Below are 17230 nucleotides of genomic sequence, written 5' to 3'. Positions count from 1 at the left end.
GAGTCAATCCAAAGACGACTCGTCGTGTCGGCTTTCAGTATATTTTTCACGAACGCTACCCATATGTGTATACGTAGACCTTTGAATGCCTGCCTGCTTCTGCCTGATGTGCTTTACGTGCCTGAAATTTGCCTGCAATGTGCCTCCCGTATACTTTCATTCACACGTTATAGTCATCCAAGGTATAGATTCACCGATAAGACGGTGAACGATTTCGATCTTAAATTGTAATCATTACTTACACTTTTTTCCGATTACCAAAAACCTTTGCAATATGTTTGTTACACGTTCAACGCTGAGATATTTGTCCGCCGTTTAAGAAACGTACGTGTAAGCATTAAAGTGTATCACTGCCCTTCAGTCATTAGAAACATAAGATTTTAAGACGCGATGAAATATGAACGAGCTTAATAAAAATTTAACCGTAACAAAAGTGAGGTGCAACAGTGCAAAGGAGAAAGCGGGAACTCGAGAAACTTGCCAGAGCTGGCACATTTGGAAATCAATTACGGAAACGTGCTGCGAAAATGTGCCAGAGGAGCCTTCGTGCACCCTACAATGATAACCTGGGGCTGCAAGGCTTTCAGGTCGATCGAATTTAGGTCCCACCGAGTAGGTACCGAACCACGCCCATACACAGAATCCTTTGCCTTCACCCACGCTCGGATGATTCCCGAACACTACACGCCTGATCGGTTCATTGCCGGTGTGATGGATCCACGTATCTAATGATTTCCGATTTCGAATAAGCGCGTCAACGAAGGATTTACCTTTTCTTCGTATAACTGCAGAATTGGAATAAGGTAAGTGTACCAGTTACTGGCCGTTTTCAGTTCTAGCCGTTGGATCTGTGGTTCTAAAATAACCAAAAACTAATTTTGTATTGTCTGACCGCCTAGCAATTGGTTTCTGGCAATTGGAGAAATTCAGAATTTATTAGTGTCGTCAATTTATAATTTTTGAAAATAAAAGGGTCAATAATTGAGTCTGACCATGTCAATAACTGGCAGACTTACCTTACGAGTGGGGAGTGAAAAATAAAAGTGAAAAGTGGAAGAGTCGCGCACTGCAGTTGAGAAGTGACGGTGCAGCCACGAACGAAGAGAACCGCGCGTGTCATTGTCGGACGGCGTTCAACCGTCTTGAAGTGAGACGCATCCTGCTCCTCGCGTGCTCCTCCAGGACCCAGGATCCGTCGCAAGCTAGTCCGTGGTTAAAAGTGTCTATGGCAGAATCCAGGAGCCGGAATTCCGAAGAGCTCCGCCTGGCGTGCAACCACGCTCGGCATCGATCTCCGCCCCGCCGCCTCTCATAATCTCTTTCTCTTTTCCTCACCTCCCGGAACCCCTCGTCATCCCCGCGTCGTTCCTCCGCCCGAGTACACTTCACTCTCCCTTTTTCCCCGGGCCTTTTCCTCTCCTCGTCATCGTAGCGTTTCGCGTATTTACAAACGGACAGGTTGCGTTGACGCCACCGCGCCCCCCTCGCTCGCTGGCTTTCCCTTCGCTAGCCCCCCACTTGGCCCGTGTCCTCCAGGACCCTTCACCTCGTATTCCACAACCCCATCTTCGTCCTTTACTCTCTTCTCATCCATGAACGTTCGTACCTCGAGGTGCAGACATTCGGCGCTTCGGACAAACGTTTCTGTATTCCTGCCTTTTTCCGCGTCCCGTTTTTCTTTTCTCGAATTATCGCGTCTTTCATACGCCTCCGCAGAGTTCGCGAGATCAGAGCCGACGTCACATAGAAGAACGGCGAGCTGGCCTCGCGAGTCTCGGAGAGTCGGAGTCGAGAAAGAGGATCGATGAGAAATGCGTACGTTCCGGTAATTCCAGTCGTTCCGGTCATTCCGGAATCCTCTCCATTCTTTTCCCTCCCCGGCAGCCTCAGACTTCCGTTTCCCCCCCCCCCCCCCCCCTCCCCCCCCCGGCGAGTTCGAGGGTGCAGGTTCGGTTTTATTCACAGAATCTAAGCAGAGTCTCGAGACTCGAATAAGTGGGTCTTATCCGCTGGCGTAAGACGGCGATAACGGGCGGTAAAGCGGGAAATCTTATGTCTCGGTGTGGCGAACCTCGAATTCGCGCAGACTTCCAACCGGGTAAGACAAGGCGGGCGGCCGCACTGCGCCTGGATTGGCGCCAAGGAGGCCAGCGGATTCCCAGTCGGACCCTAGACCGCGGCCCCAAAACCGCCCGACAACATCCGGAAGAGTTATCACCCGGACGTGTCCTCGGCAACCAGCTCCCGCCAATGTACCACTTGAAACAGTACCGACCCGCTCCGAAATGTAGATATCAAGAGTTTACCGTGTCCACCCATCATTCGCAGAGCTCGCGCAGTCCTGGCCATCCAACGGCGGAGCTACGACGTCCTGCAACGGCATTCCCCCGGCCGGAAGTCGAGAGATCCTCGTTGAGTAGTCCTCGAGGAACTGCAGCTGGAACCTGCGAGTCTTTACGCAGATGCGCTGCGTCGATTGTCCGCACGGAGACGAATTATACTCCACTGGCACGGAATGATGAGAAGAGTGATGAAAAAGAACCGTTCTTACTTCTTTGTAGCAAAAACAGAATACCAAGAAGTACGAACTCATCCGCCCGCGGGTGAATTTGCGGAGAATATACTATCCCGTATCTAGTTCAGAGGAAGCAGGACAAAACAAGACAAGACTCGATGCCGCTGACGGTGCTGCTGCTTCTTTGACGGAGAGAGAAAATTAAATGTACAGGTATAAAAATGTCAAACGGTGTGAAATGTACAAAGGCGCAAAAGAAATCCCCTTTATCCTGCAGCCGCGTTCGAGAAGATTCTTATTTCATTACCGGAGCCTTTCGTCACGGCGTGGATAAAAGAGTCGGAGATACAGCAAACGACGACGAAGATGAAATGGTACCGCTGAGCCGATAATAATTAATCGGACCCTATGACGCGCCGCCTTGAAGGCCATGCTCGAATGCTTTACCGAGAAATTTGCAATGGTATATTTCACGTATACGAATTTTCCTCGAGTTTTCTTATTTTCAAATGGCGAGGACCCTCCTCTTATTTGTCAAAAACAAATCTAAAGAAAAAGGACAGAAACTTTAGCAAAAATAATCCGAGTTCCAAGCTCCGTAAAACTTCATCGACGCGCAAAGCTCACGGGAAAGAAAGGATATAAGCTTGAATTTCAGTAGAAAGGGTTTCTTTCACGAGGAAGCTGGAAAGAACTTTTCAGGGATGGGTAACGCGTTATTACGCTCCAGTTTTGGCTCGCTTACGCACAAAGTGACTGCACCGCAAAAGGTCGCAAAGATGCAAATTACTGAGCTCAAGGTTTTGCGAATTTGTACCTTCCTTTGTCTTTCCCGGCTTGAGAGGGGGAATAGAAAAGTCTTGTCAAGACTGCGTCTAATTATCACACTTTTCTACATCCACCTTTTGACTTGGCGTAAAAAAGCAGCAATAACGGACGTGTGCAAAACTACCCAGGGACGAAGTAAGTGAAAATTTATAAACGCATCCGATTCTGTGTAACGATCGGCTTACATAAATACATACATGTAAATACCTAATATGTAATATATTGCATCTATAGAAGAGATTTGCCGCTGAAAGCGGACATAGATTTGTAGAAGAGAGAAATAGTTGAATGACTTTGACTGACTATATGCAGCAGAGAGCTCGCGTTCAATGTAGAAGGCTGTGAAATAAAACGTAAAAAATATATTATATATATGTATATCGCGCTGTTTGCCTCTGGCCACGTTTTGAGCGATGAGCTTTAACTTGAGCCTAAAAGCTTCGCTTAGAGGGGTAGGAGAACGATTCCCCTTGTACCTACAATCCCAGACCAAAAAAGTTGCCAAAGAGTAAAGACCCCGCCGTTTCCCTGGCTCGTTGTAAATTAGCCGCCTATGACAGGATCATCGCGACTCAAAATTAGGCAACACCTCCGATTATCCTGCCCAGTTAATTCCCGACGGACGTTAAATTGCGGTCAAGCATTTTATTTCCGTCAGGAATATTTGCTCGGCAGTACAAAGTTTCCAAAACGGTATACGTCGCAAGTGCAAGGACATACAGTACACATTGTATCAATCTGCTTTGAAATTTGCATAAAATTTTGTCCGAAATGTCGATGATGATTGAATAAAAAAAATCAACAAACTCCTTGAGTAGTTTGAACAAAAAAATTATCTGAATGCAATGATTTTACTTTCCTCGCTGATGTTTATAAGTGAAAAATAAGGCCGGGAGTGGAAAGCATGCGGGAAAGCATAGTGTGTTGCGCACTGGTTACGTGTATATATACCATAAATGCATCGAATGGTTGGTTTGCAACGACGGTGAAAAGTGCACGAGTGCACGGCTTGGCATGCTCATGTATAATGTAGCACTTTGTAACTAACCCTGGGAATTCACACTGTATACCCCATCTCGGTAGGATACTACCAACGTAACGTCCCCGCTGTTTCTCACCAGTTTTCCTCCATTCCTCTCCCTAAGTCTTCGCCTACGTTCGCGTCTCTCCCCGAATAGACGCTTCGAGGCCCGACGTCATCGTCGATCACAACACCACCTCAATATAATTTTGAACGTTGACTCGCTTCGCTCACCATTTCGTCGACACGTTATGTTTTCCTTTTTATTTTTCATTATTCAATTATTTCGTCTCTCCAAATTTTAACGCTCGATCAGACCCAACGAGTCTTTGATTTTTCGCATAAGCTCTGGGGCGAACGCACGGAGTTATCGAAGATACCGCAAGCCTGATCGATCCTTGTATACATCGCGTTGATGGCAGTCGTAACGATAATCGTTATAGATAAAGATAAATCTTCGTACAAAACGCGAAGCTTTCATCGACAATCACGCACGAGGCCTTGTTTCCAATTCGCGTAACGATAATCCACCGCTTCAACCACTCCGATTGACCACATCGTTCGCATCCATGTATACACGGTGGGCCCAGCAGACGTGAACGCGAATTCGATGATCCGTTGCTTTGACAATTATGTATTCCCCATTGATTGCACGACTAGAAAAGAACCCGTAACGACGCGCAAATGGAAGCGGAAACACGGAGTGCAGGAAACACACACACACACAGACACAGGGAGACAGAGAGAGGAGAGTGTGAGAGAGAGAGAGAGAAAAGCGGAAGATTAACTGGCCCTAAAACGATGCGAAGTAGCGATAAAGGTGTCCGTTAAAATTAGTATCATGGGGATTAAAGGCGCGCTGATCGTTTAGTTAAATTATACGTGGCGTAGAATTTCTCGCGGTTATACCAGGCGGTACGTCATGTTATATGTACTTAGAGGAGGGCGAAAAGGGAGGGAACGCCACCCACACACAACCGGCACTTGAAGCACCTGCAGGTTGAAACTCTGCGGCGGCCCTTTCCGCCGCCTCTGTGTACGTGTGACGTACCGGTATGCCTGCCTACACGTGTAACGTCACTCATGCATTTCCACACGTGTATGCACCTGCCCGCCTTCCAAATAGCCAACTAAAGCTATCCAAGTGCCAGACTTACGAGCCCGCGACGTTAACTCTTACCGCCACTTTGCCCTAAGACGATGATGCAGCGGCGTAAAGGGCGCCGCCACTCGACTTGCTGGCCCACGCCATATCCGCACCCTCGAACCTCGCGCCCTTTCGTTACTGGCTGCTAAAAGCAAGCGCAACGGCTGCCATCTTCGTTCTCGTGTGTGTTCTACGGACAGGCTCGTTTTCAGAGGTATAATTTTATTTCGCCATGCGGTATTTATTCCAGCGAAAAGCTTCGGTGTTAATTAATTGAAGGAGGTTTCTACTTTGTTGGGTGGGAAAATGTTCGATTTTTTACACTATTTTTTATGCAACAAATATTAAATATGGAATTTTGATATTTGGTATGTTTACAAAACATGGTACTGGGAGTGGGTGGAGCCACGTATTCGCCCTAGACGAGCAATCGTTATGAAATTTGGCAGGCACGTGTACAACCAACGTCTTCAATAGTTGAATGAGAATGAAAAAGAAATATTAAAAAATAGAAAACTTGTCGGCAATCAAAGGGGTGAGTTTAGTTTTTGGCCTAAAATTGTTACACTTTTTTGTTCATAAAATAAAAACGATTGAATATGAACTAATCAAGACGTTTGTTGTACTCGTGCCTGCCAAATTTCATAACGTTTGCTCATCTAGGTCTCAGTAAACATACCAAATACCAACATATTGCATTGCATAAAATATTGATAAGAAATCGAACATTTGTTGGCCCAACGAAGTAGAGACCTCCCTTAAGTCACAGATTTCTCGGACCTATCTCTTCGAGTCTGTTTTCATGACGTGACGAACAGAACTGCCTCCGGAAATACGGGAAGATCAGAATTGCGTTTTTTTCGATCAGAGAATCGAAAAACCAAAGACACCGGTTTGCCCGAATGCGGATGATGACATCGATGACTCACCATAATTAGCTTTGTTTCCACACTTCATTGCTTCATTCATAGGTTTTCATCATCTGGCGACGTTTTGCTTATTATCACGTACGTGCGATATTTTTTCATTTACGTCTCATCCACTTTGTGTTTTGTTCGATTTTTCGCATTGTTCAGTTTTCGTTTTCCTAGCGTGAATCTTATTTGCCTGCCCATGTTTATCCGAATCTTTAAATCATTTGATAGAATCATGATTTTAGAAGACATGCATACGTTGATTTGTGTGATGACTACCGCAGCTCAAGGTGGTTATATTACGTCAATCGTAGCGTGTAGAGAGCTGCTTTTTCATTGCTTCCACCTTGCAAATATTTTCTTTCATCGAATCATCGATATAACCATCTTGGCGTATCATCCCAGTATGAAAGTGTGAAAAGAAAAGAAAAAAAAAATAAGCGTAACGACGTTGTTTCAAACATGTCTAACGTCTCGCATTTTCTTTCCCCCGCGTCATGTAGGACTTTACGCTGGATTTTTACTTCCGGCAATTCTGGAAAGATCCACGACTAGCGTTCAGCAAATGGGAGGAAGTCGAGACGTTGAGCGTCGGTTCGGAGTTCATAAAAAACATCTGGGTACCGGACACGTTTTTCGTAAACGAGAAACAGTCCTACTTCCACATCGCGACAACCAGCAACGAGTTCATTCGCATTCATTACTCGGGCAGCATCACAAGGAGCATACGGTGAGTAAACGGACCTCACAGTATTATCGTTTTCCAAACAATGTGTTAATTAAGCCGCGTTGAAAAAGGGAGGAACATCCGCTGCGGCTCAAGACGACGGTCTCTCGTCACATTAGCGACAACGAACCAATGCGCGTACAGCTAGCCCATTCCGTGCCTCGCCGTGAGAACCGTTATATACAAGTTAGATATGCATGGCTTCTGAATATAGCCGTGACGTTAATACGAAAACACTTCACCCCCGCTGGGAGTGAGCATCTCGCGCGTTGAGCCGCCGAAAATGAAAGAGCGTACGACGCGGAGCTGGGGTAAGAGGGAATGATAATAACAAGAGTAAATCCGACGACATCGAGATCGGGGTAGTGACGTCACTGGTAGCCAGCTTCCAGGACGGTTGGATCTCGGGGAAAACAAATGCGATAGGGGGGAATTTTTCTTGCACCGTGTAAACGTGGTTCCGGAGCGGAGAACGTCGTCGGTGACGTCACGGCTTGCGAGGGGGTGGAATTTTTTAGTTCGATATTAGTTGCCCTCGAGGCTTACGCCGAGTTACACGTTCGAGCGCGTCAACAACTTTGGGGAGAGTGAGTGACTCGGCCGGAGCTTTGCCAACGCGACATATCCGAGACGAACTCCCGCAGCTCTGACGCTGGGGAAGATCAAAGATGTACTTTTCAGTTAAAGAGCTGCCAGCGGTATAATCCCTTTCGTTTTGCTTGATTATAGCTTTCTCAAATCCTGCAACTACACAGAGATTAAAGCAAATCTCGCGGATCTAACGGCGGGCGGGAAGACCTTATGGTATATACATATTTTACATTTTCGTAACGCTTCGGTACCCGGTGAGATAAAGATTGGATTGCTTCGTTGAAAATCCGTCCACACTTTCGATCACGCCGAATTTTGTAACATTATTGTAACGATGCATCTTTAGACAAAATCGTTATTTTGCAACTTTAGGATTACCTGAAATTCAGCAAACCGTTTATACAGCATCAACCATTTCTTCAGGTATTCTAAAAGTGCGAAATGGTAATTTTTATTTTTCCAACCTACCGATACGTTAACGTTACTAACTTCAACATCGTCCTTTTCGCCCCTTCACTCGATACGCGGTAAACAACGACCGATGATGAGGCAAGATTATTTTTCAGACGATCCGTAACGCGTTGAAAGTTGGCTGCCCAACATCGGGAGACTTGCGAATTACGAAGGTGCGGGTTTAATATCAGGGCGAAGACTCCTTCCGAGAGACAGTTATAAATAAAAGCGTCACCGGTCTCCCTTCTGAGCTGGGCTGAAGCAATAACTTAATGTAGGTCGGGTATCGTGAACGAGAAGCTAATGGACGTCTATATACGAGGAATAAAAGGCTGGGGATGCAGAAAGAAACGTAAGGCTAAATAGAGGTTGCGTTGGCGTGCGTCGAGGTCGTTACTCGCTTAGGCGGTTGCTTTTTCGACGTTTTTATTCGGTCTTTGGTTAGCAAAAACATCGCTTCTTATCTCCCATCGTCGTCCGAGGCTCCTTCGCTGCCCCCTCGCTAGCACGCCGTTGGAAAACGTTCCGTCCTCCCAAAAAAATACTCGCGATGCACCGAACTAAGGCCACACCTTGGCTCGCGAATTAACTTGCGAACGTTACGCACGACCGAGCTGATTTGAATAATCCTACGGCGAGTATTCGTGACCACGTCGGTCGGTTTTTCTCTTTCGTCTGCTGACCCAAAATCGACTCTTCACTCGCCGTCCGAGGCTAAAGCGATGATCGATTTCAGTGGAATACGCCGAGTCGCGATTTCACGTGGATGATATTTTTACCAGGGATAAAAATCTGGGTTGCACTTACCGCCGAAGTGCGTTTCAAAATCTGTTGCGACATTTTTCCGAAACTTCTCCTGGACGCCGCGCTTCGCCGCTGCGTTTGTCCGTCGGACGTTATTTATTCCGAAATTCCATTTGCAAAATTTGCCCGGCGATCCTTTCGAGACGAGGTCAAGAATGCGGATACTATATATCTACACTCGGCACTTTACAGCCGTGGAACTCGGATATTTCATCCTAACTAGCCACTGGTCCGCGCCTATACCTTACACGTATATGTATACATACGACGCGATATCCTTTCAAGGATGAGAGGATGTTTTATTATTTCGTTGCCTCGGCTGCGCCCCGGTTGGATTCCGTCGAATCAACCGCGGCAAAAATCATCTCTCAGAATTTTCCTCGCAATTCATCAAAACTGCGATTTCCATCCCTGCAGGCACTCGAATCTTCTTTATCCTTATTTCTATCCTTCTATTCGAGGACCACTGTATACCTACGCAACTATACCGTTCCTGCCTCGGCAGCCTTTGCATGATGAATGTTACCCTCCCGCATCATTCCGCGAGTCCGAGTTAACTATGCATAGCTTCGGTAGTCTGCCAGGGAAATCCTCCTATTCAATCATCGAGACTCGAAAGTCTTGCATTTGTGATTATTAAGAATTCTCTCACCTGGCTCGCTGCGAAGACCGCGCTGATCGCATCGTCGGCAGAATCAGTGAGACGAAATCATCTTTTACACCAACGATATCCGGGGTTATCGACTTTACAAGATTGCGAGATCTCCTTGCGCTGATAGTTTCGACCCACGTTACTTTCTCATTTCCCGAGTTGACACATTTTTTGACAGTTGACGGTCAAGAGAGTATTTTTACCAACTCTGCTTTCACGCCTCCCCTCTACTTCAAAGCTCGCTAGACGTGACGAGAGTTTGTCCGACGTTCCTATTCCTGCGACGCCGATGCAGCTGGCACAGTGAACGTGTGTTTTCTCGCGGTATTTTTAATTACTCGTTACACGCGCTCGCGAGATTAATTAAAAACACCACCGAAGACTAGATTTTCGAAAGCCGCCTCGAATCTCGTATACGACGACCCAATCTTTTTCCCAACACTCGTTCCTCTAATGAGACACCCGGCGTTTTTCACCCGCGAACGGCAAAACTTGTACCATCGATTCCGATAATAAAATATACGTAACACCGAAGTGAAACTACCGTGTAGGATATGAAAATCATCGCCTGATCAGCATGCGTAACTGCTCATGTTTCTGTTCCCTCTAATTGTGAGAAATCGATGAAAACGCCAGATTTAAAGCAGAGTGAATTTCTCCGCGCTCGATAGAATTTCAAACGTACGTTTATGGATCATAGGAAAATTTGCCGATCATCTGTCAGACCAAAACAGCTAAAAAGCTCCGAACACCTTTTCTCTGTATATTTTCAAACGCTTGATTTCGATTAAATCATAGGTTTTGATCACTTTCAGAGCGAATGATGAGAGAAAAAAAAAAGAATTGTACGCCCTTTTGCCACTAAAATCACATTTTTGTCGGTTACGATCTTAACCATTAGACACGCGATATTTTCCCATGGTATTACAGCGTCATTTCCGCGAGAGGATTTCCGCCGACCGATCTGCTGCATCTGGGCGAGTGAAAATGACTCGCGTGTAAAAAATGTGCGGCTAAGTAAACTTCGAGGCTCGTTCGTACCAGACTGACAATCAAATCACCGGCAATCTGCGGGGTTGCGTGGATGCAAACATTTGCACGGAATCAATAACGAGTCGAATGAATCGCAGAACGACGCTGAGCGTATGCCTTGCGATCAGCAGGCGGGCTTTTTTCGGGGCTGGCAGGCTGGAGAAGCTCGCAGCTTTCCGCTGCGGAATAACCGGGGCGCAGCGGACGTTTAGCGACAAAGCGGAAACCCTGGGCGGCAAAACGGTTGATTGGGACTTCCCCGTTTCGCCCCGCAGCCCATTACTGTCCGCTTAACGTTCGTTACCGGTTTCGATTCGCGGCTTTAAGTGCTCCTGTAAATAAGAGTAGGTATCATCGTCCTCCCTGACCTTTCGCTCCCTCGGTTCCTGCGAGTACTTCAAAAATCGAGCATAAAATCGTTGGATTATTCAACGGGATATTCCGACGTCTGTAACGAATGTTAAACTCCCCGAGTCGAGTACCATCAGCCGTATCAACTCTCGGGGCTGCGTCGTTTCATTCCATTCGCATTATAACTTATACACCGATGATTGTATAATGCACGGGCATTCACAGCGAGTATTAATATATTCTATACACAAATATGTTACACATACATGTAATCATAAAACGCAAACGTTTACCAATACGAGTAATTTGTCACTGCTCATTATACTGTACCATGGATTTTTCAGTAAGATCAGTTTTACTCAATCCTGCAATTATAATATGTTATCTAAAATTTCGAATGACCCCATGACCCGAGCTGTGCATCCACGATAAATATGAAGTTTCCACTATAGTACGGATAAAGCGTATTAGCTCACCACGTATAATAATCTCCAGAGTAAATAATATATCTCGAGGCCTATTATAACCCGGGATTATTTGCAACGCCAGACGGGATTCCAAATAGGAGACGAAAATAATTATTACTCTACGAGTTATGCGCTCCAACGTCGTACGCAAGCATGCAAACATATACATATACATATATATACATATATATGATGATACGATATATAATTATATATATATATATATATATATATACATGATATACACATGCGGTAGAAGCGCACCGCGATTATCTGCATAACGCTGCAACGCGCATGCTTTAATAAGCGCTGATGGGCCGAGAGCCGTTCTTTGCCCAACACACAGGTAGGTAGGTAGGTAGGTAGGTAGGTAGGTAGGTGGGATATAGGTACCCGACCGGTTGTGTGTCAGGAACAAATACGCTCAACGTGATACGTCAAACATTGGATTACGATGTGTACCGGGAGATGGGATTTCACCAGGGCAGGACGCTTTCGTGTTCATTAATGTGTCGTGTGTAATTTACACTCGCAATCAATAAATTGCCACTACCGCAAATATGTGTAATAAATACATCTATATACGTTACACGTGCAGGTACATTATACATATACGGACGGAAATTTCTGCAGGTTGCTTATTTACGTAATGCGAATAATCGCAAGGTGTAATTTACGTTTTACACATGCTTGTTGCACAGTTGTGTGAGCGTTTCCGATACCTCGGAATTGAATATTGTAAGCAGATGTCAGTCACGCCTTACAAGAGTAAAGCGACAGAGACGCGGGTCACTGAGCTTTCATCTATTATTCGTGGATCTTCCTCCACGGAGAATCTAACGAAGCTTTGTGTCTGTTGCAGTTTAACCATCACCGCCTCGTGTCCGATGAACCTGCAATATTTTCCGATGGACCGACAGCTCTGCCATATCGAGATTGAGAGCTGTAAGTAATTACCTCCGACCCAACGAGTATACAGACACGTCTATTTAATCGGGAAAGGAAAATATTAACGATCGTTTCGACGGATCGGCAACTACGACGTTACTCGTTTATGTTAACAACTTTTATACGACCGTATATTCGACGCTAATTTGCAGCGGTCATCTCTCTGCAAATACCACACTCGACACCCAACGAAACCAACATTGATACGTTTAACCCGATCCCGTTTATAATCTCCCGACAAACGCGCGTTTCGATTACGAATAATCGTACGGTAATCGATGTAAAATTGTACAAACAGCGCGATTCGGTTGCCGGTTATAAAGCGGCTTTGATTTTACACCGAATATTGAAAAAATACGCGTACATCGTCAATATTTGATGCAAATCACCGTGAACTTTCTAACGGATAAATTATAAATCTCTGCAGGAGTGAACGCGGCGTCGGTCGATTATAGCGGCTAATAATGACAAAGGCAATTTTTTGTTTCGTAACTGAAAGAAATTTAACCCTGTTGACCGTTTTTTCCGAAGGCAAACACGACCAGAACCGGAAATAGAAAAACGGGCCTTTTCAGTGACGCCGCTCTTTGGCGGTAATTGTAAAGCCTACTTGAAAAATCCCCATTCATGCGGACGCGGTTCGTTTCCGGACCGACTTACGAAATGAGACGACCTACTTAACATACCTATACTAGCTTTGCGCAGGGGGATGTAATGTGTATAAGGGCGTAGACTGCTGCTGCTGCTGCTGCTGCTGCTGCGCACATTCAAACTTGCAATTATAAGGCATAAATGGCACTCGAGTTATCCGGCAATAAAAGATAACACCCTTATACCTGACCTATTTTCGTTGCCTCTTTAATTATCACACGACCGCCGGTGCTCGAGGGTCGATCGCGTTCTTATCGCCCCGTTGTATCTAACCGCTATTCAATCGCCTTTTGTATTCGTTAAAAAACTCGACCACTCGCCGTGTCGTACAAATCGTAATTTTTTTATCAAACGATAAAAGCGACGCCGATTCGATTTATCTCTTGTGTTTTTGAATACATTTTCAAAGTACTCTCAGAGAACAATTGGGTTAAATTTTGCCCGAGAAAACACGAGGAAACAACTATTCCGATAATTATTGAATATCGGAATATCGAAAGAAAACGAAAAAAAAACCGTGATTCTTGAAATTTGCTCGGAGATCTTAGAGAAAAATAAAACGAAAATTGCTAACATCATAAAGGAAAGTCCGTGATAATAATTGAACAACGCGGGTGTTGCACGATCGTAATTTTGGATACGACTCGACGGGCATAAAAAGCAGAGTCCGTACAGAGGTTTGAATTTCGATTGAAATCAGTTCCTGAAAAACAAATGTCCGAAGGTTAATGGGGCTGAGCGTTATTAAAAAAGTTAAAACTTCCTACCCCGTCCATAAGGAATATTCTCGGAAATATTATAACGATAATTTAACACGCAATTACGAAGTCGCTGTGCAAAGCCGGTTTTCGCTCCTGCTTTGATCGCGATCTTCAACAAGCTGTCGTCATCCAGTTTTAAAATCTAATTTTCCGAAAAGAAGTACGTAAAAAGTGGTAAAACAAATGATTGAAACAACAATGATTAACTACCTATAAATCCGTATCGCGGTTGATGAAAACGCTGACCCCACACAACAACGGAACTTCTAAACTGATTTCCTAAAACGTCTTGCCATCTTGATCGGGTCACATGTTCCACGTTTAACAGAACGGGATAAAATATCTCGGAAAGTCTAAAATTTCTACAGGATTCCAACAACCTCAATCAAATTTACTCGTCTGGTGGTAACCACGCGGTTTTATCTGTCTCTTCCCCGACTTTTCCCATCCCGGTATAATACATATACATATATATCCGTCTTTCAAACTCCCGTCCCCGATTTTTGAGACTGGAAAAAACTTGTATCATCTCACAGAATAACCGAATGGTTGAATGATTCTCCGTTAAACGTTCAGAGAATCGTTATGGGTGTAACGGTTTGTCAGTAGTAAAACGAAAAAATGTCACGTCTCAACCGTCGGTAAAAATATCTCTGTACAACCAGCCACTAATGAACACGAGATCCTCACACCCAGGTTTACATGCAAACCGACCAAACTCTCTGTCTCTAACCCCTATATTACAGCGTCTGTCTCTCTCTACGTATCTCTTCTATCTGTCTATCTCTCCTCTATTGTTATTTTCCGTTTATTTTTTTATACTCTTTATTTATATATATATATATATATAAAATTATATATATGTGTGTATGTGTGGGTGCGTGCGTACGTGTGTGTGTACATATTACATATATATATGTATAAATATATATATATATATATATATATATATGAAGAAATTTTTCTTTCGGTGTGAGTGTACTATTTTTGCAGCACAGTGTGCAGCCAAGAGCACCGTTAAACAAGCTTACCATCAGGCATCACTGTACAACGTGACGTCACTGATCACGCCTGATATGCGGCGACGTGTGGCACGACGTATATATCTGTTAATATACCGCGTTACTTACAATGCAACGCCAGTCTATAAATAAGCGTATAAATCCTACGCATACATTATACAGATTAGAAAAGCAGCGATCGTCGGACCGTTATGCATAAATTATGTTTAAATAAGTAATACACAAATAGCTAAGAGACAGACGTGCACGATGATATTCGAACCTGTTATACGCGGCTGACCACACGCCGACCTTTACTACTCGCGGCCGAACGACGTCGCTCTGAGTTTCCGAGCTTTGTTTAATTTTCTTGTTTATCGAAACGTCAAAATTGCAGCAGCATCGAATCTAATTTATAATTTACACGATGCATCATTCGGCGTATACTTATAATTACTCATTGAAACGGTTCAATTCCTCAAACGTCCAAGAAAACGAATCACGTACGTTGTAGTAGTTGGACGAGTTTCTTGTAGCGTTGAAAGATTACACGCGAAAAAAAATGTACCCAAAATTATTGCTTAGAATTTGTACGTGTGTACGTGGAAGAAAAAAAAGAGAACCCCTTGCAGAACGACGTTGTTGAGGAAAAATAGAGCAACGACGTGACGTCGCTGAGAGTCTGCAATGGCGCGCGAAAAAGTCGGACTTTTCTGGAAATATGAGTTCAATTACCGCACTCCGGCGGAGAGCGAGGCAAGCCGCTCTCTCCCTGCACTCGACACCTATAATACGTCTTAAACTAAATTTGCTAATTTATTATCGCCTGCACGCCGCGCGTTCCCGCAGTACGAAATAACAAAACCGTTCCGGAGCGTTCCTACGTACGTTACCTACTCAAAACGTTACGTATGTGTAAAACTGTATCGTAGATACCGTATAGGCAAATATTTCCAGAACAAGTCCGGCCTCCTGCGTTTCAAATTGAATTTGCACAGAGTATCGATGTACACGCTGAAAGAAGTACGCCACGGTTCGTACGCGTCTTACGATAAGAAAGCAAGAATAAAAGTAAACACACAAGAAAATGATACGTGTGAGATTTTCACACGACTCGGCTGCGGGGGTCTCCGCTCTCTACTTATCGCGACAGTTTTGACCGAGGCGTAAACGCCGCTCTCCGATGCTAGGAAAGGTACCGAGGTGAAGGCGGAGGTGGAGGTAGAGGTGAGGAAAGGGGAGGAGGAGGACTTGCAGACGAAAGCTCGCGATTGTTCTGGTAATAAGGACGACCGCAAATTGTTGTAAAGGAATTATGACCGCGAGAGGTAAAAGTGGATCAAGCCGATATCGTCTCGGTTTCAAAGCCACCCCCTTCCGCCCCCGCCTTTGGTCGTCACTCCTCGCCCTTGGCTCTTTTCTTCGGGCGAGTACCTAAGAGGAGGCGGAAGGGTGGGGGTGGGGGCGGGGGTCGATCGACCCCGCGGCAAAGCGTAAACTGCGTTAATTACAAATTACTGCACAGACGCAGTGTAGCGAGTTTGTCTATTTAAGCGGCGTTCGTTGCCTGCAAGTTTACCTTAATGTACGTTATAGCGTCGAGTTTTTGCGCACGTTTAACGCAAGTTTTAAGCCCTACGGCGATCTATTAGCTGCCGATGAGGAGAGCGTGCGATGAAAAAACCGGAGAGCAGGACGGTTGCGCCTTGTCAAAACTGAACGTCCCGCCACACCACTCTTATATTTTTTCTATGTATAAATATATACATTCATATACATATACATGTATATATAATTATATACATATATTTAATACGTACGTTAGATATCCGTTTGTACATATATATGTATATGCATATATATTTGAATATGCAGCGTATGCGAATTTGTATAGCGTGTATACAGGCATGCGAATAATTTATATACATTCGTATACGCGTATAAAACACCTGTACGTGCAACGTTTAATTTCGCCAATTTAATTATGTTTCAATTGTATAATTTCTGTTCATTCGCCTCCTGGATTATGTCAAATAATTAATTATACTATACACCAGGGCCTCCGACATAGCACTGAGCCGCGTGTCCGGGGATGACGGCCGACGACGGCCCGCCCGTTCTCTCTATTTCCATCAGGAGCCGACGAAAGTCAAAAGTCGAATTCGACAAAGGTCGACCAACCGAATCCTGACGCATTGTGCATCTAGCCGGCGCATGCTTAATATTCGTATTAATTTTTGTTTCTCACGACAACGACGTCAACATTATTATCCTATGAGTTATGGATTTTTCCTTTATGTATTTTTCCATACATCTTGTACATTTGCCTATAGATTAGCCAGTAGATATCATTCGCATCTCGTACCT

At 44.7% G+C, this 17230-nt stretch overlaps 1 protein-coding gene across 6 annotated transcripts in view; it reads left to right on the top strand.

Moving 5' to 3' along the window:
- Rdl (Resistant to dieldrin) overlaps positions 1-17230 on the top strand; it is an 84455-nt gene that overhangs the window by 47141 nt on the left and 20084 nt on the right. For all 6 annotated transcript variants that reach the window (XM_046610343.2, XM_046610341.2, XM_046610342.2 and 3 more), the window contains exons 4-5: positions 6929-7155; positions 12365-12447. In XM_046610343.2, coding sequence (XP_046466299.1) covers positions 6929-7155; positions 12365-12447 — 310 coding nt within the window. The remainder of the gene's footprint in view (positions 1-6928; positions 7156-12364; positions 12448-17230) is intronic.

This window comes from Neodiprion pinetum, chromosome 2 (assembly GCF_021155775.2).
Source record: "Neodiprion pinetum isolate iyNeoPine1 chromosome 2, iyNeoPine1.2, whole genome shotgun sequence".
Classification (NCBI taxonomy): domain Eukaryota; kingdom Metazoa; phylum Arthropoda; class Insecta; order Hymenoptera; family Diprionidae; genus Neodiprion; species Neodiprion pinetum.
The sequence above is the reverse complement of the archived record's forward strand: the minus strand, read 5'-3'. Positions and strand labels throughout refer to the sequence as shown.